We start from the raw sequence: 23400 nt of genomic DNA, 5'->3' as shown, positions 1-23400 counted from the left end.
AATTCTTACATTTGATTAACATTTTATATTATTCTGTCCATGTTCAAAGGAAAAGAATGATCATTCCAAACCAACCATTGGAATTTTTTTCCAAGTGTTATCCTACATTCCCCGAAGCAGTGCCTACTAAAGTCAAGAATCCACATGAAAGACTTTTTTCTCCATGAGTATTTCTGAATATATAATATGCAGACTATAAATATGGTAAGAACAATTACTCCTTAGAGAAGGAACACCTGCAATTGTTTCAATGAATCAGAGATATAGTGGGAAAACACATATCAAATCTAAGTTTGATGGAATGTTTATAAGACTGGAAACTGAGGCTGCACTTTGTTTATTATCTACAGAGAAAACAAAGTGTTCTTTCTGAACAGAAACAGCTACCTTATTGGAAATTATTCATCTAATAAGTTTCCTCATGTTCAGCTTCTTTTAGAATGATTTGCAAGCTGTCCTACTTGAAAAAAGAGATCAAAGATTCTATCAAAACTAATTAAAATTTTACAATAAAATCTGTTCTACAGTCAAATCCAAAGAATATATGTAATTTCAAAATCACATAATTAGTATATACACCTAGTTTTTATAATAGTGACTACTTTAGACTATAAATTCTGAGCCAGAAAAAAACTTTCCATGAACATTACAAGGGGACAAAATATCTATAAAGAAATTCTCAGTAATGAATTTAAAAAAACACATAAATCTTAATTTTAAAACACTTAACATAGAAATACTCAAAAACTCAGCAACATGGCCTACTCATTTTTTCCTCTAGTTTCCTTTACCTATTAAATAGATTTTCAAGAGGAAATATTTTCTGTAATACCAGTGAACAGACATACACATTACAATTCAAACTGGTATATAGAACATTAAGAAGCAAAATGTTATATTAAAAAGAAACAGAAATTTGGTAATATGAGAAATTCTGAGTAAACACTTCTAAGGAAAAATGGTGATTAACAACTAGCCAAAATATTCTGTAGATATATCTTCAATGGAATACTAAGATTTAATGTGAGGGAAATGTACTTTTATGAATATTATATTAAACTGCTAAAGCAAAAGCACGGAACTATTTTTCTTCCCACTACTAAAGGTCAACACAGGGGCAAAATAAATCACGGGTTCCAAACCATCCACAGGCAATTTCCACAGAAGGAGAAAATGACTGATTTAATTAAAATTGTTGATACTGATTCTTTTGTGTGGTAAAGAAAACCAAAAAGTCTTAAGTAAATATTGTTAATGTAGATAAAAGCACCTTTTCAGTTACCAGAGGGCTCTGATTTGGTTATCTATTTCTTGGCTACAGGGTGGTATCCAGGATATTATTTTCAGAGTATAGGAGAATGGAGTTAAGGACTGATTCAACCCATAGGACAGTTTCTCCAAAATGAGGCTAAAACACACTAGTATTTTGTTTAATTTGCTCATGAAAAGCAGAATGCCTTGTTGTTATTTTAAAATAACGAGCTTTTTAAGTTAAGGCTACAAATTAAACAGTAAGATTAGATAATAGATCATTTTTATAGTCAAGCCAAAAACTATGTCAAGAAGTTTAAAAAGTGTTAAGTATTTTGTCAAATGTAAAGAAGGCTTCAGGTAGAGCTGATCCGGCTGGCTCTCCTCTGTTTGCTCTGTAAAGCTGGATATAACTCTTTTACCTGGTGTTTAATCCTAATGCTTTCTTTTATTGAATCTAAATACTTCTCATGGTGCTTTAAGCTACTTGTCTTCTACCCTTCAAAATTCTATAACTTATAGATGGAGCCATGCTTTATGGTAATTGTGTCGCAGGAAGTCACCTTTTCTGTAACTCAGTTTCTCTTTCCTTCCACTCACTGAGGATACTGTTCTTAGGTAACACAGAGATAGCTATACTTGCCCTATTCAACTACACAGTGAAAAATAAGACAAGCTCACTGAGAATATGCCAAAAATGGCAAAGTAATAGATAAATGATCTCATTCTAGATGAGGGCATACCAAGTTCAGTTATGGTATACCTCTTTATGGCATACATTCTTATCTTTAAGATGAAATAAGGTAACTTTGAATTCCAGTTTTTTTATTTTTGCATGATTCAAATGTTTTGGTAAATAATGTGAAAACACACTCTTAAAAATTATATAAAGTATCATATATTATTTAAATAGCACAAAAGGCAAACAGAAAAAAAATTATGAAAAAAGAAAAGAAGCAGTAGCATTAGATCACCCAACTATATCTTAGCTCTTGAAAACATAGTAAAAGGAAGAGAAGCAGTGATGTTAACAAACATTTCCATAAACATAGCCATAAAGAAATGCACATAAATATAAATATTCTATCTAGGCTTTTAATGGTTGTTCACATCTTAATTTAAAATTGTCTTTATGTACAGCATGGTGAAAAATAGTTCTTAAAAGGGATGAGAAACAAAATTATTTTCACATACCAGTATAAATAATTAGCCAGTGTTGAGTTTTTGCAGGCTCTTGATATCAAGAAGGTACAAAGATCTTGCTAAAAGAATAAAAAGAAATGTATACATATTACCATCTGCTATCAACAGGGACAGGGGATAAAAGAGCATACATTGGCATATGAGCTTTCAGCTATGTGTCTTAAATCATGGTTCAGATTTTCTTTTATCCATTTCTTTCATTCCTTCCTCATTCCCCTCCTCCATCCATCAACCCATCTATCCATCCATCCATCCAATATTTATTCTAAATCAGACAACATAAAACAAGTTAGCATCATGGTTCAGAGTCCCTGGTCCTTCTGGAACTTCTGAAAGGAGAAAGACATAAAAAATAATGGTCACAGAAATAATTAAGAATAAGAGGGCATAAAAGTTAATGATGAGGACATCACATTTAAACAAAATCAGGATGATACTATATACAAAGGCCCTGAACTTGGTTTGTTCAAGGAATTTTAAAAGGGCCCAATGTTGCTGAAATATAGTGAAAATTAAATGAAGAGGCTGAAAAGATAGACAATGCAAGATGATTAAAGTCATATTACTGAGTATGGATTTTACTTGAAAAGTAATGGATACCCAATGAAAGATCTTAAAAGGAGAGTGGGATGATCTGATTTACAGTTTATGAACATGACTCTGGTTGCTCAAAGAAGTACAGACCTGAGATCAGTTAGGATGCTATTATAGTACTCTAGAAAAGTAGAGAGAGAGAGAGAGAGAGAGAGAGAGACAGACAGACAGACACACAATGGAACAAGACAAGTTTAAGAACTATTTTGTAAATATAATTAATAGGATTTGCTAATGAAGAGGAAGTAGGAAAGAATGATAACTCCCAAATTTCTGAATCTAGCAAACAGGCTGATTTATTATGTTGCAGAAGGAAATTTCATATAAGAAGCAGGCTAAGAATTGAAGAGACAGGTATTTTGAAATATTGTTTGAAATGTCTGACAAATATATAGCGAAGGGGATGGGGTTGTGGCTCAGCGGTACAGCACTTGCCCAGCACATGTGGGGCACTGGGTTCAATCCACAGCACCACATTAAATCAAAATACAGGTATTGTGTCCAACTACAACTAAAACAAAATGTTTAAAAATATATATACAGTGGAGATCAACTAAGTACTTGAATATATAATTTGAAACTTAAATGAAAGAGCTGAGCGAAATGTTAATCTGAGTAAGTGTAAACTGAAAATATAGGATCCTAAGGAACATTAAGACATCAAGCAGAGGAGAGTGTGTTGATGAAGGAAACTGAAAAGAAACAGCAAGGTGACAAGGAATGTTTGGTATCATTAAAAACATGAGATGCTAGTTTTTCAAGAAGGGATTATTTGGAAAACACTCAATGGAACTGAAAACATGTGCAGCCACATTAAAGTCATTCAGTGATTTACTACAGTGAGTTTTAAGCAAAAGCCAAAATGATGTAGCTTAAAGATTGGAAAAGAAGGAAAAGATGAGTATACAAAAACAACTTTGGGAATCTTGATTGTGAAAGTAAGAAAATAAGTGTTATTTATGAGATATGTCAAAAGAAAATTATTTTATTTTGCTTTTCTGGATTTTTAAGATGGGGATTCTAATACATATTTGGATATTTCTATCAGAAAAATAAAAGAGCTGGCTGAGGTTGTAGCTCATGATAGAGTGCTTGCCTAGGATGGGTAAGGCCCTGGATTCAATCCTCAACACCACATTAAAACAAATAAACAATATAAACAAATAAATAAAGGTTAAATTCTTTAAAAAAAATAAGAAGCATATCTTTAAAGGAAACTGTTTCTTCTGTGTAAGAAGAAAGAAGGAAAAAATGACGAATTCAAGTCTATTTATTAAGTGGTCTATTAGTTTCCTTTAATTATGAAACAGAATTGTTACCTGGAGATTGAGAGAAAGACAGGGTAGTAGGAAATGAAGAGTAAAGTACAAAAGAGTCACTAAAAGGCAGGGAGATTCATCATCACCTAGAGAAATGTAAGATGGCAACTGCATTAAATCCCATCTGAGGTTTGTGAATGTATCATAAATGTACAGTGATACTAATATGCAAAGCTATGCATTTTTAAATAGTGGTATTCAAGCACAGAGAAATTAAGTAACTAATGAGGCTTAGCAAAAATTGAGATTTTGCCAAAGGAAATGAAAGCACTAATAAGAGAATGACTAAAATGATGAGCCATGGGCTACAAGTATATTAAGAGGAAAGCAAACACTGAAGAGGGCTGATGAACAAGAAAAAGGACAGGAATTAATGGATTAGACGTTATCAATGCAGTAGTGGTACTTAATAGCTACAGAAATCAGAGGTAGTTGTCACAGGTGGATGTGTCAATGCTTTCAGTTGTGAGTGGTAAGGATCGTATCTCCAATTTTAGAGTCTGAATGTGCCCCCCCACCAAAAAAATTTTCAATAAGGAAAATCCTCAAGCAGAAAGCTATAATCAAAGTTGAATGCATGAATGAGTTCAAAAGGCAGATTGCAGGCTTCAAGATTATCTTCTGACTATGTTACAAGGATGTCACATTTTTATATAATGATGTATATATTTAAATAGAAAACATGTTTCATTTGACACTATGCTTTTTCTATAAAATTATTCACAAGAGAATAAATAGGGAAGAATTAAATTTTTAACAACTATGAAGCATTTTACATATGTGATGTAGCTTTTTAAACTCGATTTGGATAACCAATGCTTTAAAATTTTTAAACAAAAAACAAAACCTGTCTAGCCAGCGCTGGGGGAGGGGCAAGCAGAAAAAATCAAAACCATAGAGTGCCGGGGATCCCAAAAGCCAACGGTGTGACCCCGGAGATCCAGGCTGTCTGATTCTGGCGGCCTGCCCCGTGGCTACAGAAGGCGTGGCGCCACAGTGCCGGGGACCCCAAAAGCCAATGGTGTGACCCCGGAGATCCAGGCTGTCTGATTAGGGCGGCCTGCCCCGCGGCTACAGGAGGCGTGGCGCCACAGAGAAGGGATTAAATAGTAAGCAGGGAGATAAGGGCCTGGGACATGGTGGTATCCCAACTGCCAAGCAGGCACTGACCCCCGGGCTGAGTTCGGGATTGCAGACGGGGAAGGAAGCGGTACAGTCCCTTCCCCCACAAGGGACACTCCACTAAGGCAACCAGCGGCCACCATCTTGGAGAGCTGAAGTATCCACTGCCACTCTCCGACAGACTGCAACAACAAGACAGGTGTGTGTCACTCAGTTCAGCCCCCATACATAGGGGGATTTCGCATAAATTCTCTCCTAGACTTTCAGGGGAAGGGAGTATCACAGTGAGCCTGCATAAAGACTAAGGGAGAATTAGAGGCACCTGACCTTCAACCCCCCCTCCCATCAGCAGCTAAAACAAAACCTGTCTAGCCAGCGCCGGAGGAGGGGTAAATAAACAGAAAAAATCAAAACCATAGAGAGCCGGGGATCCCAAAAGACAATGGTGTGACCCCGGAGATCCAGGCTGTGTGATTCGCGCGGCCTGCCCTGCGGCTACAGAGGCGTGGCGCTGCAGACAAGGGATTAACTAGCAAGCAGGGAGATAAGTGGTTGCCACAAAGTGGAATCCCGCCAGCCTAGCCCGCACTGACCCCCGGGCTGAGTACGGGATTTCAGACGGGGAAGGAAGCGGTACAGTTCTATTCACCACAAGGGAAACAAAACAATAGAGTGCCGGGGTTCCCAATAGCCACCCTCCACACCCAACAAACGGCAGGCCCAGAGTACAGTTTGAACTGCCGAGAACCATCACTCAGGGGAAATCTGGTGTAGCAGGAGAAACCAAGACTAGCAGGAGAAACCAGGAGACTAGAGGCAAGGCCCTCACGACTGAGCAGCTGTAAACTGCAGGCCCGCCGGCGACAGCTCACCCACTGCCCGCGTAACTGGGCGGTAGGAGAACGCCCACCCGCTGGCGACTGATCACCTGCTCGCGGCCTGTGATACTGGGCGGCTGGAGACTGCCCGCCTGCCGCGACAGGGAGCTGAAACCAAACAGAGACAGTCCAGTCACACCCCCCCATTAGGGCACCCCGGCAAGGAGACTGGGGCCCGTCATAGCAGAGTAGTGTCGTCACTGGAGCTCGGACGTCGGAATTCCTTCTCAGCGGAATCCAAGTTAGCAGGCATAGTTTAACAACACAAAGGAGAGACATCAGAGTAATAAAGAAACAAAACAAATCTATAGAAGAGAGCAGAAACACGACAATCAAAAAGAGCTGGAAAGTAACGTGGACAACATGAGAAAACAAGGGAAAAAAAAATTACAAACAATGCAAGACAACCCAATTCTACAGGAGGACATAGAAACATCAGAAACAGGGATAGCGAAAGAACTCAAGGCATACCTAACTCGAATGGAAAGGAATATTAGAGAAGACATAAGACAGCAAGTCCAAGAAATAAAAGTATATTTTGAAAATGAATTAAACAAACAAATTCAAATGGCAAAGAACGAGCTCTACCAGGAGATAGAGATCTTAAAAAAAAAATCAAACAATAATCCTAGAATTACAGGAAACTATAAACCAAATTAAAAACTCAAATGAGAATATTACAAATAGACCTGATCAAGTAGAAGTCAGAACATCAGATAATGAAGACAAGGTTTATCAACTTGAAAAGAATATAGTCAACACAGAAAAGATGCTTAAATCCCACGAGCAATCTATTCAAGAGATATGGGATGTCATAAAAAAACCAAATCTGAGAGTCATAGGGATAGAAGAAGGCACAGAGTTTCAAACCAAAGGAATGGACAGCATATTAAATGAAATAATTCTAGAAAACTTCCCAGAGATGAAAGATGGAATGGATTGCCAAATCCTGGAAGCCTACAGGACCCCAAACATTCAAAACCATAATAGACCAACTCCAAGACATATAATTATGAAGATAGCCAACGTACAGAACAAGGAGAGAAAAGAGGCAGATTACATTCAGGGGTAAACCAATTAGGTTAACGACCGATTTCTCATCACAAACTTTGAAAGCGAGAAGATCCTGGAATAATGTATTTCAAACGCTGAAAAATAATGGATTCCAACCAAGAATACTATATCCAGCAAAATTGAGCTTCAAATTTGACAATGAAATTAAAATCTTTCACGATAAACAAAAGCTAAAAGAATTTGCAGCAAGAAAACCAGCTCTGCAAAGCATTTTGAACAAAACACTACAAGAAGAGGAATGGAAAAATAGTGCCCAAAACTAACAGCAGGAGGTATCTCAGTAAAGGGGGAGAAGAATAACCAAAAAGCAAAACTAGCCAAACTAAAATAAATAAATAAAGAAGCATGACTGGAAGTACAAATCATATCTCAATTGTAACCTTAAATGTTAATGGCCTAAACTCACCAATTAAGAGACATAGGCTAGTAACCTGGATCAAGAAAACAAATCCAACAATATGCTGCCTTCAGGAGACTCATATGATAGGAAAAGACATACACAGGCTGAAAGTAAAAGGTTGGGAAAAATCATACCACTCACATGGCCCTCGGAAGCAAGCAGGAGTGGCCATACTCATATCGAATAAAATCAACTTCAAACCTAAGTTAATCAAGAAGGATAAAGAAGGTCACTATATACTGTTAAAAGGAACCATCCACCAACAAGACATAACAATCATCAATTTGTATGCACCAAACAATGGAGCTGCAACGTTCATAAAACAAACTCTCCTCAAATTCAAGAGTCAAATAGACCACAACACAATAATTATGGGTGACTTCAACACACCGCTCTCGCCACTAGACAGATCCTCTAGACAAAAGCTGAATAAAGAAACTATAGAACTCAACAGCACAATCAATAGCCTAGACTTAACCGACATATATAGAATATATCAACCATCATCAAGTGGGTATACATTCTTCTCAGCAGCACATGGATCCTACTCAAAGATAGACCATGTATTATGCCATAAGGCAACTCTTAGTAAATATAAAGGTGTGGAGATAATACCATGCACCATATCTGATCATAATGGAATGAAATTGGAAATCAATGATAAAAGAAGGAAGGAAAAATCCTACATAACATGGAAAATGAACAATAAGTTATTGAATGATCAATGGGTTATAGAAGACATAAAGGAGGAGATGAAAAAATTCTTAGAATCAAATGATAACACAGACACAACATACCGGAATCTATGGGACACAATGAAAGCAGTTTTAAGTGGGAAATTCATTTCTTGGAGTTCTTACCTCAAAAAAAGAAAAAAACAACAAATAAATGAACTCACGCAACACCTCAAAAACCTAGAAAAGGAAGAGCAAAACAACAGCAAATGTAGTAGAAGACAAGAAATAATTAAAATTAGAGCAGAAATCAACGAAATTGAAACAAAAGAAACCATTGAAAAAATTGATAAAACTAAAAGTTGGTTCTTTGAAAAAATAAATAAGATAGACAAGCCTTTAGCCATGCTAACAAAAAGAAGAAGAGAGAGAACTCAAATTACTAACATACGGGATGAAAAAGGCAATATCACAACAGACACTACAGAAATACAGAAGATAATTAGAAAGTATTTTGAAACCCTATATTCCAATAAAATAGAAGATAATGAAGATATCGATAAATTTCTTAAGGCATATGATTTGCCCAGATTGAGACAGGAAGACACACACAATTTAAACAGACCAATAACAAAAGAAGAAATAGAAGAAGCCATCAAAAGACTACCAACCAAGAAAAGCCCTGGACCGGATGGGTATACAGCGGAGTTCTACAAAACCTTCAAAGAAGAATTAATACCAATACTTTTCAAGCTATTTGAAGAAATAGAAAAAGGAGCTCTTCCAAATTCATTCTATGAGGCCAACATCACTTTGATCCCAAAACCAGACAAAGATACTTCAAAGAAAGAAAACTACAGACCAATATCTCTAATGAACTTGGATGCAAAAATTCTCAATAAAATTCTGGCGAATCGAATACAAAAACATATCAGAAAACTTGTGCACCATGATCAAGTAGGATTCATTCCTGGGATGCAAGGATGGTTCAATATACGGAAATCAATAAATGCTATTCACCACATCAATAGACTTAAAGACAAGAACCACATGATCATCTCGATGGATGCAGAAAAAGCATTTGACAAAGTACAGCATCCCTTTATGTTCAAAACATTAGAAAAACTAGGGATAACAGGAACTTACCTCAACATTGTAAAAGCTATTTATGCTAAACCTCAGGCTAGCATCATCCTGAACGGAGAAAAACTGAAGGCATTTCCTCTAAAATCTGGAACAAGACAGGGATGCCCTCTATCACCACTTCTATTCAACTTAGTTCTCGAAGTACTAGCCAGAGCAATTAGACAGACGAAAGAAATTAAAGGCATAAAAATAGGAAAAGAAGAAATTAAACTATCACTATTTGCGGATAACATGATAATATACTTAACAGACCCAAAAGAGTCTACAAAGAAGCTGCTAGAGTTAATAAATGAATTCAGCAAAGTGGCAGGTTATAAAATCAACACGCATAAATCAAAGGCATTCCTATATATCAGCAACAAAACCTCTGAAATGGAAATAAGGAAAACCACTCCATTCACAATATCCTCAAAGAAAATAAGATACTTGGGAATCAACCTAACAAAAGAGGTGAAAGATCTATACAATGAAAACTACAGAACCCTAAAGAGAGAGATAGAAGATCATCTCAGAAGATGGAAAAATGTACCCTGTTCATGGATAGGCAGAACTAACTTCATCAAAATGGCGATATTACCCAAAGTTCTCTACAGGTTTAATGCGATGCCAATCAAAATTCCAATGGCATATCTTGAAGAAATAGACAAAGCAATCATGAAATTCATATGGAAAAACAAAAGACCCAGAATAGCAAAAGCAATTCTAAGCAGGAAGTGTGAATCTGGAGGTATAGCGATACCGGAGGTCAAACTGTACTACAAAGCAATAGTAAGAAAAACAGCATGGTACTGGTACCAAAACAGGCAGGTGGACCAATGGTACAGAATAGAAGACACAGAGACTAATCCACAAAGTTACAACTATCTTATATTTGATAAAGGGGCTAAAAGCATGCAATGGAGGAAGGATAGCATCTTCAACAAATGGTGCTGGGAAAATTGGAAATCCATATGCAACAAAATGAAATTGAATCCCTTTCTCTCGCCATCCACAAAAATTAACTCAAAATGGATCAGGGAGCTAGATATCAAATCAGAGACACTGTGTCTGATAGAAGAAAAAGTTGGATACGATTTACATATTGTGGGGTCGGGCTCCAAATTCCTTAATAGGACACCCATAGCCCAAGAGTTAACAACAAGAATAAACAAATGGGACTTACTTAAACTAAAAAGTTTTTTCTCAGCAAGAGAAACAATAAAAGAGGTAAATAGAGAGCCTACATCCTGGGAACAAATTTTTACCCCCCACACCTCCGATAGAGCCCTAATATCCAGAATGTACAAAGAACTCAAAAAATTAAACAATAAGATAACAAATAACCCAATTAACAAATGGGCCAAGGACCTCAACAGACACTTCTCAGAGGAGGACATACAATCAATCAACAAGTACATGAAAAAATGCTCACCATCTCTAGCAATCAGAGAAATGCAAATCAAAACCACCCTAAGATACCATTTCACTCCAGTAAGATTGGCAGCCATTATGAAGTCAAACAACAATAAGTGTTGGCGGGGATGTGGGGAAAAGGGCACACTTGTACACTGCTGGTGGGGCTGCAAAATGGTGAGGCCAATTTGGAAAGCAGTATGGAGATTCCTGGGAAAGCTGGGAATGGATCCACCATTTGACCCAGCTATCGCCCTTCTCGGACTATTCCCTGAGGACCTTAAAAGAGCGCTCTATAGAGATACGGCTGCATCAATGATTATAGCGGCACAATTCACAATAGCTAGACTGTGGAACCAACCTAGATGCCCCTCAATAGATGAATGGATAAAAAAAATGTGGCATGTATACACAATGGAGTATTATGCAGCACTAAGAAATGACAAAATCATAGAATTTGCAGGGAAATGGATGGCATTAGAACAGATTATGCTAAGTGAAGCTAGCCAATCCCTAAAAAACAAATGCCAAATGTCTGCTTTGATATAATGAGAACAACTAAGAACAGAACAGGAAGGAAGAGCATGAGGAAAAGACTACAGTAAACAAAGACGAATGGGGGGAGAGAAACGGGGAGAGAAGGGAAAGCACATGGAAATGGTAGGAGACCTTCAATGATACATAAAATTATAAGAGGTTATGAGGGGCAAGGGGGAAGGAAAAAGAGGGAGAGAATTGAACAACAGCAGGGGAGGTAGAGAGGGAAGATGGGAGGGGAGGGGAGGAGAGGGGGGATAGTAGGGGATAGGAAAGGTAGCAGAATACAACAGTCACTAATATGGCATTATGTAAAAATGTGAATATGTAACAGATGTGATTCTGCAATCTGTATTTGGGGTGAAAATGGGAGTTCAAAACACAATTTGAGTCAAATGTATGAAAGATGATATATCATGAACTATGTAATGCTTTAAATAATCAATAAAAAAAAAATAAAAAATAAAAAAAACATTATTTGGAAAAAAAAATAAATAAAATTTTTAAACAATTTAAATAAAAAATACTTTAGGAAAACAAAATCATCTCATGTTGCAGGTAACAGATACCAGAAGGAATGGTGCATAAGAACCTAAGTATCCTTTGAAGTAAATATTGTTAAATATTAATTGAGTATATACAATAATAACAACAACAACAATATTACTTAATTTAGAGATTAAAAATAAAACTAAATAATCATTGGGAATAAAAGGACATATAAGTAGAGAAGGGGTATGTACTGTTCTGGAGAAGAATACTGATTATGCTAAACTAAAAATTAAAAACACAAGTAAAATATCCAGCATAACCAATAAAATAATTGATATCAACAATATGATTTACAAACTAGGGTTGAGGTAGAGGATGGTAAGAGAGATTTAGCCAAAGACTGTCAAGAAAATTTTTTTTTTAAATATATAGGAGACAGAATAGAAAGTTCTACATAACTGATTAAATGCATGTAAATAGAGCAATAATCACAATAAAAACAAATAGGATAAAAGATCCAGTTAAAAAGAGAATGCTAGGTGGACAAGGTAGCACATGCCTGTAATTCCAGCAATTCAGAGGCTGAGATAGGAGGGTCATAAGTTCAAAGCCAGCCTCCACAACTTAATGAGGCCCTCAGCAAGGTCCTTTCTCAAAATAAAAAATCAAAAGGGCTAGGGATATAACTCAGTAGCTAATCATCCCTGGGTTCACTCGCTGGTGTTTTTTTTTTTTTTTAAGTTAAAACTGAATTTAAAAAGCAATATTTAGCCATAGATGTTTTTAAGATATGTTTAAAATATAAGGTCATGCTGAGTGTGGTGGGACACACCTATAATCCCAGCAGCTCAAAAACTGAGGAAGGAGGATCATAAGTTCAAAGCCAGCCCCAGCAAATGAGCAAGGCCCTAAGCAAATTAGCAAGACCCTGTCTCTAAATAAAAATATAAAAAAGAACTGGGGATAAGGCTCAGTGGTTAAGCACTGCTGGGTTCAATTCCCATTACCAAATAAATAAATTAAACATAAGGTCACAAAAATATTTAAAATATCAAAAAATTGACCACAGAATACTAATCATGATAACACTCTTTTAACATTTCATAAAACAGATTTTAGGGAGGGGGAACATTACACAGAAGATTACTAAATAGTGACAGAAGTTTTGAATTATTTGAATGCTCTTAGTAAAAAACCTTTAAAATATTTAAAGCAAACACAGAAAAAGTGATAATTCTATTATTCAGGGGAATTTTTTTCCCTAGTGTTTTCATAGATAGAGAGAAAAAAACTTTAGGAAAGGGTACAAGATTTCAATAACACAACAAATTTACTCTGTGGCGTATGTACAATGCTGCATCCAACAGATGAGGTACATACCTTCTTTTCAAATAAAAATTATTTGAATTTATGAAATATGACCATCCTTAAACAATGAGAACTGAGTCATCATTTTTAAAATATCTTTTTTTGAGTTATCTTTTTTAAAATATGTGGCCAGATTTACAAAATGGTCTTCTAAACCTCCATGAGAGAAACACAGAAGAACATGAGACTATGCCAAAGTGTCAGGGAGGAGAAAAGATGGTTGGTATGTCAGGTTGTTTAATTACAATTTCAAGGTGAAAACTGCTTATACAATGCTATTACTTTACTGGGATAGAGAAAAGGGAGGGAAATATCTATCAAAATAATTCCTATTGCTCTGTGATATACAGCTTGGATTACCTGAACTATCATTCAAGAAAAGGTTAAAGTGAATTGTTCATTGAGCAACAACATATAGGTTCATCATTCAAAAGAGTCATACACAAATACATGAACACTTTTTAAATTTTTTAACCTAAAAGTTTTGAATGAAAGGTAGTATAATAAATGATATTTTGAACATAGTTTTGAAAATTCAATCACTTCATTGCACTTCCAATGTTGACCATCCTGGTTCATACCTCTAACCTGTCTCTTCTGAATTATTTCAATAGCTTCCAAGTAAAACTCATTTGGTTCAATGGCTTATAGGCCATACAAAACTGATCATCTAGTTCTCTCTCAGAACGAGTCTTCTGCCTTGATCACTTACCCTCATCCCCCAAACAAGCTGGCCTCTGTTGGTACTCAAACATTTAAGGACTGGTCTTAAGGCATCTCTACTTGCCGTGACCTCTTTTTAAAATGTACTTCCCTAAAATCCATGTCATTGTTCCCTCCTGTGCTTATTTTCCACAGATGTCACTCCTTCCGGGAAGCCTTTCCTGAGAAATCTTTGTGAAACTACAACCACCTTATACTACCAACATTCCCTATCATCCTCTGATTTATTTTCTCCTTTAAAAATAGGCACTTTTTCTTCTACATGAAGATATTATTGATTATTCTGCACAGTAACATTAGAGTATAAGCTCCATGGCAACAAAGATGGTAACTGTTATGTTTCTGCTTCATTAATATTAGCATCTAGAACAGTTTCTGGTTCATAAAAAAAGAACCAAAATTATGTGTGAATGACTAAACAATTGAATCAATTTCTTAGCTTTCAAAGAGCAAAAGAGCCCTTTGCAGAAAGGTTTCCTAAAGAGATCACCTAAGGATTCTATGATCTTTTTGATTTAAAGTTTTTTTTACAGTTAAATATGGTCTGTTATGTTTGTACGTAACATTCAAATCTCTCTCACTAATAGTTAAAACAAATGATTTATTAAATCATTAGCTTTTAAAATCTGACTGAAAGCTATATATATGTGTGTGTATACACACACACGTATTAAGAAACAAACTGAACTTTCTAATATTTAGATTGTTAAATATTAATGAAGTATTTGTTTTCAGCTTCTGGAGTACAAATGCTTCCTAAAAGTTATGGGGACAAATTTAACAATATGTTCTAGATCAGCTTTTAGAATGCACTTCCAAATAAACCTTTCAGAGTAGTACTAGCCTAAGAAAGAGAACTGTTTTACATCGAAAATGAGTCCACCTACCTGTAGAATTAAAAGCAGACACTCAGTATAGTATCCCTAGTGCCAAAGTTGTACATTTCTACAATGTAATCACACTGACAATTGCAATCCTGTTCATAAATGCATTAACCATAAATATTCGGTTTCCCTAATAAAATATTTAAGCCTAGTTTATTTTCACATTGCATATGAATCTATTTATATGCCCAAAGCACCAATAAAATGAATTGAATATTATCCAGCACATTATACTGAGGGGAAAAGTCATAAACATATATCATAAAATAAGTTATTTAACAAAGTTATAATACTTAGATTAAACAAAATAAAGGTTTTGAAGACCAACGTAAGATGTTTATTTGGTAGGATCTCTCCTATAGCAAGCTTGAAAAGCTTTGTACTCACCTCCAGATTTTCACCATCCGAAACTTCTTTTGTTTTAGATGCAGGAGGAGGGGAAGACACTGGAGGAAGTGGGCTGGTTATAATTTGTGAGCTGAAAAAGTATTAGGAGAGATCAATGAAACATACTCTAAGATAAAACACTTTTTTTTTTTTTTTTAAGAATTCACTTTGATTGTGGCTGGTTAATGCATCACTTCCTAAAGTTTTCTTTCGTGCAACGCTAGAATCACATTATATTCCAGGGGAAAAAACCTCCAAGGTCAAAGATTATAGGTAACAGTATCTTGGAGATTTATGTGCAAGTCTGCATGTTTGCAGAGGTTTTCGTAAATACTACAGGGTTATATTTTGCTTTGTTTGACTTGGTTGTATTTTTGTTTAAGACCATTTAACATTAAACCTGCCTTCTCCAATCATATTTGACCACAAGATCATCCCACCACTTTGATCTTCTTAAAAATCACATAGAATAAGTGCCTAGCCAACCACAATTAGGGAAATATTGGTTTACAGTTTGCATCCTCTCATAAAATCTTGAAAAGACCTTTACTAGTTTGTCTTTCATGGTGGCACAAGCAAAGGTGGCATAAGTAAAGATCAGGCAAGTAAGAATGACTTGAGACTGAAGGGCTCCAATCTACAGTGGGTGTAAACATAGGGGTTTCTTCTCTTAAAACTATAGAAATATTTAGCAGTAATGGGAAACAGAATTAGTGTTTTCCTGTTTTCCAGCTCTTTGTACACACACAGAAGATAGAGCATAGCAGTATCAAATACATGAAGAAAAATTCAGATTTCCAATCTTGGGACAATAAAATAAATTAAATAACTGAACTGATTCAGGAAATCTGAATTCTAAATCTAGTTTATTCATTAGTTTCCTCACCTTTACATTTTATATCATTTCTACCTCACTTTTTTATTTCAACAGAATATCCCATTTATTTCACATTTTTAAAATTTTATAAAAAAGAAGTGGCAAAGCTGAAGAATTTGGGAGTCAATGACAATTTGTAAGACATAAGCCTGAGCAATTTACTTAACATTATATCCTTCATCTCTAAATTAAGGATATAAATATCAACCTCAGAGACTGTCATAATAAGGTGACACTGGGTCAGGTACACAGTTGACACTTGGCACTGGGTCAGGTACACAGATGGGACTTTTTAGTTGTTACCATTTTTAATAGCTGACTTTCAGTCCAAATAACATGCTGTTTAATATACCAAAAAAGATGAAGACAACTAATTAAAAAATACATTTCATTAAACTACTTGAGCCAACTAACCTGCTCAAATGAACATATTTTAACAAGAATCGTAATAGTCGCTGACACTTACTGAACACTATATGGAAGACCATCTTTTAAATGCTTTATGTCTTAATTCATTTAATCTTCACACAACCTTTTATGATCAGTTACTAATGCTATACTAAATTTTATTATGAAAAGTGGGGCCACAAAAAATGTAACTTAAACAAGTTTGCTAAATGGCAGAATTGAGATTTTAACTAAGGTATTCCGACTTAATAGCTTGCAAAAATCTGCTCTATAAAACAGTATTTTGTGCTCAATGAATGTATATGCCATAATCCACAAAAGCAATAGAGTTTGGGTTTGGTATATCTGGGAAAAAAGTTAAGAAGGCAACAACTTGACCAGGGAGAAAATGATCAAATTTTAAAGCACATCCTCCATGAATATCCATACCTATCTATTTCTGCAGAATTTATTCCAGAATTCGACAAATTCTCTGATACTGAGCCCTGACTATCCTTTTTGGTAGGTTCCAATCCATTCTTTATGTCATCAAAATTTTCATATTTGAGAGCCTGAACCAGCTGCAGTAAGTACATCAACAAATCCTGAAAAATAAACCAAAAAAAAAAAAAGCTAATATTAGATAAAAAATAATTAGAGACACAATTTATTCCTAAATGTCAAGCTAACATTTTACTTTTATCTACTATTTTTCAGCTGTGTCACCTTTGGTATATTACTAGGATAATTAACCTCTTGGTGCCTCACTGCATTCTTAGCTATAAAATGAACATAATAAAAACAGGAGAAAGAGTCATGAGCATTAAATCAGTTAACAAAAGAAAGCTACAGAAGAGGATTAGGCACACAGTAAGTAGCATCAGAAAAGCATAAAATAAAACAAAACTGTAGATGGTTTATGTGAACTAAGAAATTTAAAGATTCTTTTTCCTAGCAGATTAGATAAATGCAACTTTAAAAATTACTACAGGGCTAGAGATGTGGCTCAAGTGGTAATGTGCTCGCCTAACATGCGTGGGGCGCTGGGTTCAATCCTTAGCACCACATAAAAATAAAGATGTTGTGTCCACAGAAACTGAAAATAAATATTAAAAAAAAAAATTCTCTCTCTTTAAAAATAAATAAATAAATAGAAATTACTACATAAGCAACTTCAAATTTTCCAAGAATTTGTTTCATAATCTTTTCTCATTAATATTAAAATAAAATGAACTGATGTCATTAGTTAAATATAAAGCCTACTTTCTTGTTACATAATCACATCTTGAAAAATATAAAATTCTTCCGAGTATGAAGGACAATTTTTTTTTAATTTTTTGCTTTGATTTTACTCAACTCAATGGGACCCTTTTTCTAATGAAATATAAAAAAGGGCTGGGTGGTGGTTAAGCACTCCTGAGTTCAATCCCTGGTACCACTACCAACAACAAAAACAAAAAATAAAAAAAAAACAATAATAATTTAATGAGCAAGTAACATCTGAGATCAACACTGATAGAAGTTTAAAATTTTCATAGTTTGAAGCTTATATTCCAAGTAGATAGAGCAATATAAGCAAAAGCAAAGAGATTGAAAAGTATAGGGAAAACAGAAAATATTTCACTTTCAAAAGAGCATGGGTATGTAGCTATTATAAAGGCAAAATTAGAACCCATGTCACTAACTGAAAATGCCTATATGAAGAGTTACTCTATATTCAATAAGGAATGGGAAGACAGTGGGTGATTTTGATGTGAAGCTTTGTATTCACACTCTGAAGTATTAGAATTAACTTGTTCTTTAGAAAAATGGTGATCTCTGCCTTGATAAAATGTTATGACTCCTGGGAAATTTTTACTGAATTGCCTGAGATGGAAACCTAATTTTTTTTTTTTTAATTTTTTGCTTTGATTTTACTCAAATCAAATTGCTTACGGCCTCACTAAGTTGCTGAGACTGGCTTTGAACTCAGGATCTTCCCATCTCAGCCACTGGAGTGCTGGGATTATAGGCATGCACCACCGCACCAGGCTACTTCCTCATTAAATTCTAATGCAGAACTTCACTATGAACAAAACAACAGTAAGAGGACTTATTAAAAGTAGAATTGAATATTATCAAATTAAATTTAAAAAGGTGTTAAAAATTTATTTTACAAGTATATGCTTCATAAAACTTTAGGAAATTTAAAAAAAGAAAAAACCTTTTAGGAAATAGACTAACAATTTAAAGGTCAGAGACCATATGAACAAGTGCCAAAAAAATGATAATAAAGCCATTTTTTATTTAAACATACTCATAAGCACAGACAAAAAGAAATTTTCAACATAAATAAGAGTATTTGACTAAAACCAGTAAGAAATACACATTAGAGAGTAAAATATTAAAGTATTCCCATAAAATGACCAACAGCTATCATTTTTATAATTCATTATTCAATATCACTATTTTTATTCATCATTATTATTAGCACATTTGATGCAATGAAAGAAAAATAACATATTTTTGAAAAAAGGATATTTTTTGGACAGCATGGTTCTACATCTAAGAAATATGAGAACCCTACCTGGTCTTTTAGAATCATTAAGAGAAATGGATTAAGTGACTAAAATAAAACAAATATTATATCACATATGTAATTAAAGAGAAGCGAAATAAAAGATTAAAAAGGGATGAGGCCATTTATAACTGTAAATGATTCCTGATGTGCATGAATAAAAAAATCTTATGTAGCTAAAAAAGAGAATTTGATATCATTAAGATAAAATATTTTTCTAATTCAACTCAAGACTCTGGTAAAATGGTATAAGAAAATGACAAAACCATTCTAAATTTTATGGAAAGCAATATCCAAAAACTATAAAGAAAATTTTTAAAAAGTAAGAGAAGGAAAGAATATCTAATCATACATTTAAAGTACTACAAAGCTGGTGTAGTTTTAAAAGTATGATACAGGCACAAAAATAGAAGACTTATAGAGGGTTATCAGCAAGATGGTAAAATTGTATCTTTTGACCCAATAATTCCAATGCAAACAATTCATACATACACACACACTTATATTAAAAGACTGAAAATAACTGCCTGCCTACCTATATGAAGAAGCTCAATGTTTAAATTAAAATTATAAAATAAACTCATAGTGCAATATTATGCTATTGTTCAAAAAGAATAAGGTAGATCTACAGGTTTCAGAATACATCAAATATAGTGCCTCAGCATTCAAATATTTCAACTGAATATTTGAGTCAAATCCATATATTTTAAGTTTGAGAAAAAGCAGGGGCAGAAATGACTCTTTGGCTTCTTCTGAACTGTCCCTAAGACCCTAAGGTGAAAAGAGCCCTTCCTACACCTGGAGGCACGTTTATCTTAAGACAAAGGGACACTGGAGAGCTCTCTCAATAAACATGCTCTTCTTTCTCCATTTACTACTCTTGGCTTTTCTTCCTTTTGTTCTATAACATTTTCTGTGACTTTCCCCCTTTCATTAAACCTACTATAAAAATGCTCAGGTTTTATCGTTTTCTCAGGTTTTTATTTAATTACGAAGGTTCCCGTGTCATTTAACGTTGTTTAATAAATTTGCAGATTTATCTTGTTAATTTTCTTTGGCTAGATCTCTAGCCAAAAATCTAGGAGGAAAAATGTTTTGTTTTGTTTTGTTTTTTTATTCCCTACAATAGTTGCCTATAAAATCCAGAACACAATATATTTTTTAAGAGATTAAACATCCTTCACCATTTCATAGATAATTGTTTATTGATTCTTCCACACTTTATAGGTGGGAATTACATATAATAAGAAAACATCCAAGATAAACTTTCCATTTAATAATAAAGTTTTTAATAGTATAATCCTATTTATATTATCTTTAAGTGACAGTGCAGATAATATACACGCATATTATTATAATTAATAAGAATATATTAGAAGCTACATAGGACACTGTTATATCAAAGAAATATATTTGGTCTACATCTCTGGTTCCTAGTCAGATCCCCTAAAACTAATAATTCCTAACTGATAAAGAGTCACACAGGTGAAAGGAGACTATCAGGCCCCTTTAAACCACACCTGAGTTAATTTTAATAAGGTAACTTTTGGAAAGTCACTGCAGATGGTAGCAGCCTGCCAGACAAAGTGGCCATGTGATTGGAAGGTTGAAACCTCTAGGATATGGGGAAAATGACTTAATGACTTAATCACCAATGGCCAGTGATTTCATCAATTATACCTTATAATGATGAACCCATAAAAATTAAAAATAACAGGATTTAAAAAGCTTCCAGATTGGTGAACAAGAATGTGTCTAGATAGCAGGAGGATGCGGTATCCCAACCACTTGGGAACTAAAGTTCCTGTGCTCAGGTCTTCCCACAATGTCTGGTCATTTGTATCCTTCATCTGTCTGCTCATTTGTATCCTTTAAAGCATCCTTAGTAATACATAAGCAAAAGGAAGTAATGTTTCCCTGAGTTTTACAAGTCAGGACAATAAAATATCCAACCCAAGAGAGGATCCCAAGAACCCCTAATTTGTAGTCAATTGGTCAGAAGTAAGAGGGCATCACAAAATAAGTGGCTCTATAGATGACAACTGGTAAAGAAGGATGAATTATATGGGAGGGTTCACTATATTATTTATGTTATTGTTTGAAATTTACTTTAATTAAATACCTACATAGAATTAGACATTAATAATGGTTCATTTGCTTCTTGAAATTCAGAAGCCATTACTAATTCAAAATGATTTCACTATTTTTGTTTTTCTAGAGATCATTGACAATAGTTGTTCCATGTGATCAGCATTCATACACACACACACACACACACACACACACACACACACACACACACAGATTTTTTTTTTTCAGAGGAGGAGTTATTTCATGCCCCATAAGCCTTATCATAAATTATTAGGTTACGTTTCAGGGTGCATTCACCCTATAAAAAGAAAATCTGATGGACTAGTTTACTTCACTAGAAATTGAAAACACTCAGGTGGGGCACGGTGGCACACACTTGTAATCCCAGCATCTCAGAAGGCTAAGACAAGGATCCTGAGTTCAAAGTCAGCCTCAGCAACAGCAAGGCGCTAAGCAATTCAGTGAGACCCTGTCTCTAATAAAAATACAAAATAGGGCTAGGGATGTGGCCCAGTGGTTAAGTGCCCCTAAATTCAATCCCCAGTACCAACAATAAATAAATAAATAAATAAACTAGAAATTGGGAATTGCTAACACTCAAACTCCAGCAATGCTCTGTGTTAACTAGTGTTTCTTCCCTTGTAATGGCCTCACATGTGTATAAATATTCACATGTACACATAACTGTAAGTAGCTTAAAGTTTAAAGGAGGAATTGAAGGAGAGTTAAGATGACTATGCATCTTTGTACTTTAAAGGCCCCAAAGTTTTTCAAAGCCACAATTAAATGTGGCTTGTTGTATACTGACTGATAGAGGGGATCTGAATTATTCCCTAGCCGGTGCTACATTAAACCATTTTTCATTAGAATTCCTTTTTCCAGACAGAGCAATACAAGCTCTGCTGCCAGGTAGGTGCCTTGGGAGAGATTGTCCTATCACGTAACAGATCAGGAAGTAAATTTTCATTTCACAGAGGAGTCCTTGGAGGAATATTTTAATTTTACTTCTGAAAACACACCCAGTATATCCTCTACCCTTCTAAAAAATCTCTGTGCATGTGCTCACAAGTGCTTACACTGTGCCCCACCCATACACACATACATATATACATACATATATACACACATATATAGTCTATACTTAGGCTCTAGTTGAAAATGTACCTAGTCAAGACAGAAGTAATGAATAATAACACACCTCATCATCAGCCTGTCGGAGCCGGGCCACAGCATAACGCCTCACTGTTGGATTGGTGTAATGAGAAGACAACAGTTCCAAGGAATCTTCTACATCCATTGGCTTCCATTTTCCCAGAAGTTCCAATGCCTGTTTGGCCTCCTGAGGTAGATCCCAATTAACACATTTCAAGAATTTTGTCAAAGCCTAAAATCAGAAAAGATTTTAAAATTAGAAATAACATCCTATTGCGTGGGTTAAGAAAAATCAAGGGTTATTAGGCAGTATCAACAGTGTGTCACAAAATACAGCAAACAAGCAAGGTAGACACTCCCACCACTAGTCTCACTCTCAATCATCTCCCTTGGGTATGATCACTGGCTTTCCTACATTCCCACCCATAGGGACTGAAACAAGAATAAATGTCTCTCTGAGAAGTAACTACTTGAAAAAAAAAATGACATGCAATCCAACAAAATCTCAAAAAAAAAAAAAAGCATCAAAATGGATAAGTACAAATGCAGCAAGAGATAGTCTGATTCAACAGACTGAAGCATCTTTTTGGAAGCTTACTTCTTTAGATAGGCAGCACTGAAGTTTTCACAAGACTGTCAGCTAAGGAGGTATCACTCATGGTTGCATAAATACTGCCTGCTCTTTTAGAAAAAGGGTATACTTGTTTTCTACTTATAGCCAAGTCTCCTTTCTGGTGATACTTTCTTGGAAGAACACCAAGTGTTTTCTTCATATTTTTCTTCCACTACGAATTTATCTGTGAATTATCTCTTAAGCAAAAATAACTTTAAAATTTTAAATTTCTGCTCTGCCTAAATAAAATCATTTTATTAGTTAGGTTTTCAAAAATGT

The 23400-nt window shown here is 34.8% G+C and overlaps 1 protein-coding gene across 2 annotated transcripts in view; it reads right to left on the bottom strand.

Moving 5' to 3' along the window:
* PIK3C3 (phosphatidylinositol 3-kinase catalytic subunit type 3) overlaps positions 1-23400 on the bottom strand; it is a 147501-nt gene that overhangs the window by 71450 nt on the left and 52651 nt on the right. For both annotated transcript variants that reach the window (XM_081262762.1, XM_081262763.1), the window contains 4 exons: positions 22555-22740; positions 17159-17313; positions 15445-15535; positions 2446-2513 (listed from right to left, as the gene is read on the bottom strand). In XM_081262762.1, the coding sequence (XP_081118888.1) occupies positions 2446-2513; positions 15445-15535; positions 17159-17313; positions 22555-22740 (500 nt within the window). The remainder of the gene's footprint in view (positions 1-2445; positions 2514-15444; positions 15536-17158; positions 17314-22554; positions 22741-23400) is intronic.

This window comes from Spermophilus citellus (assembly GCF_964194105.1).
Source record: "Spermophilus citellus genome assembly, chromosome: 12".
Taxonomy (NCBI): Eukaryota; Metazoa; Chordata; class Mammalia; order Rodentia; family Sciuridae; genus Spermophilus; species Spermophilus citellus.
Note: the sequence above shows the minus strand (reverse complement) of the source record. Positions and strands in the feature narration are given on the sequence as shown.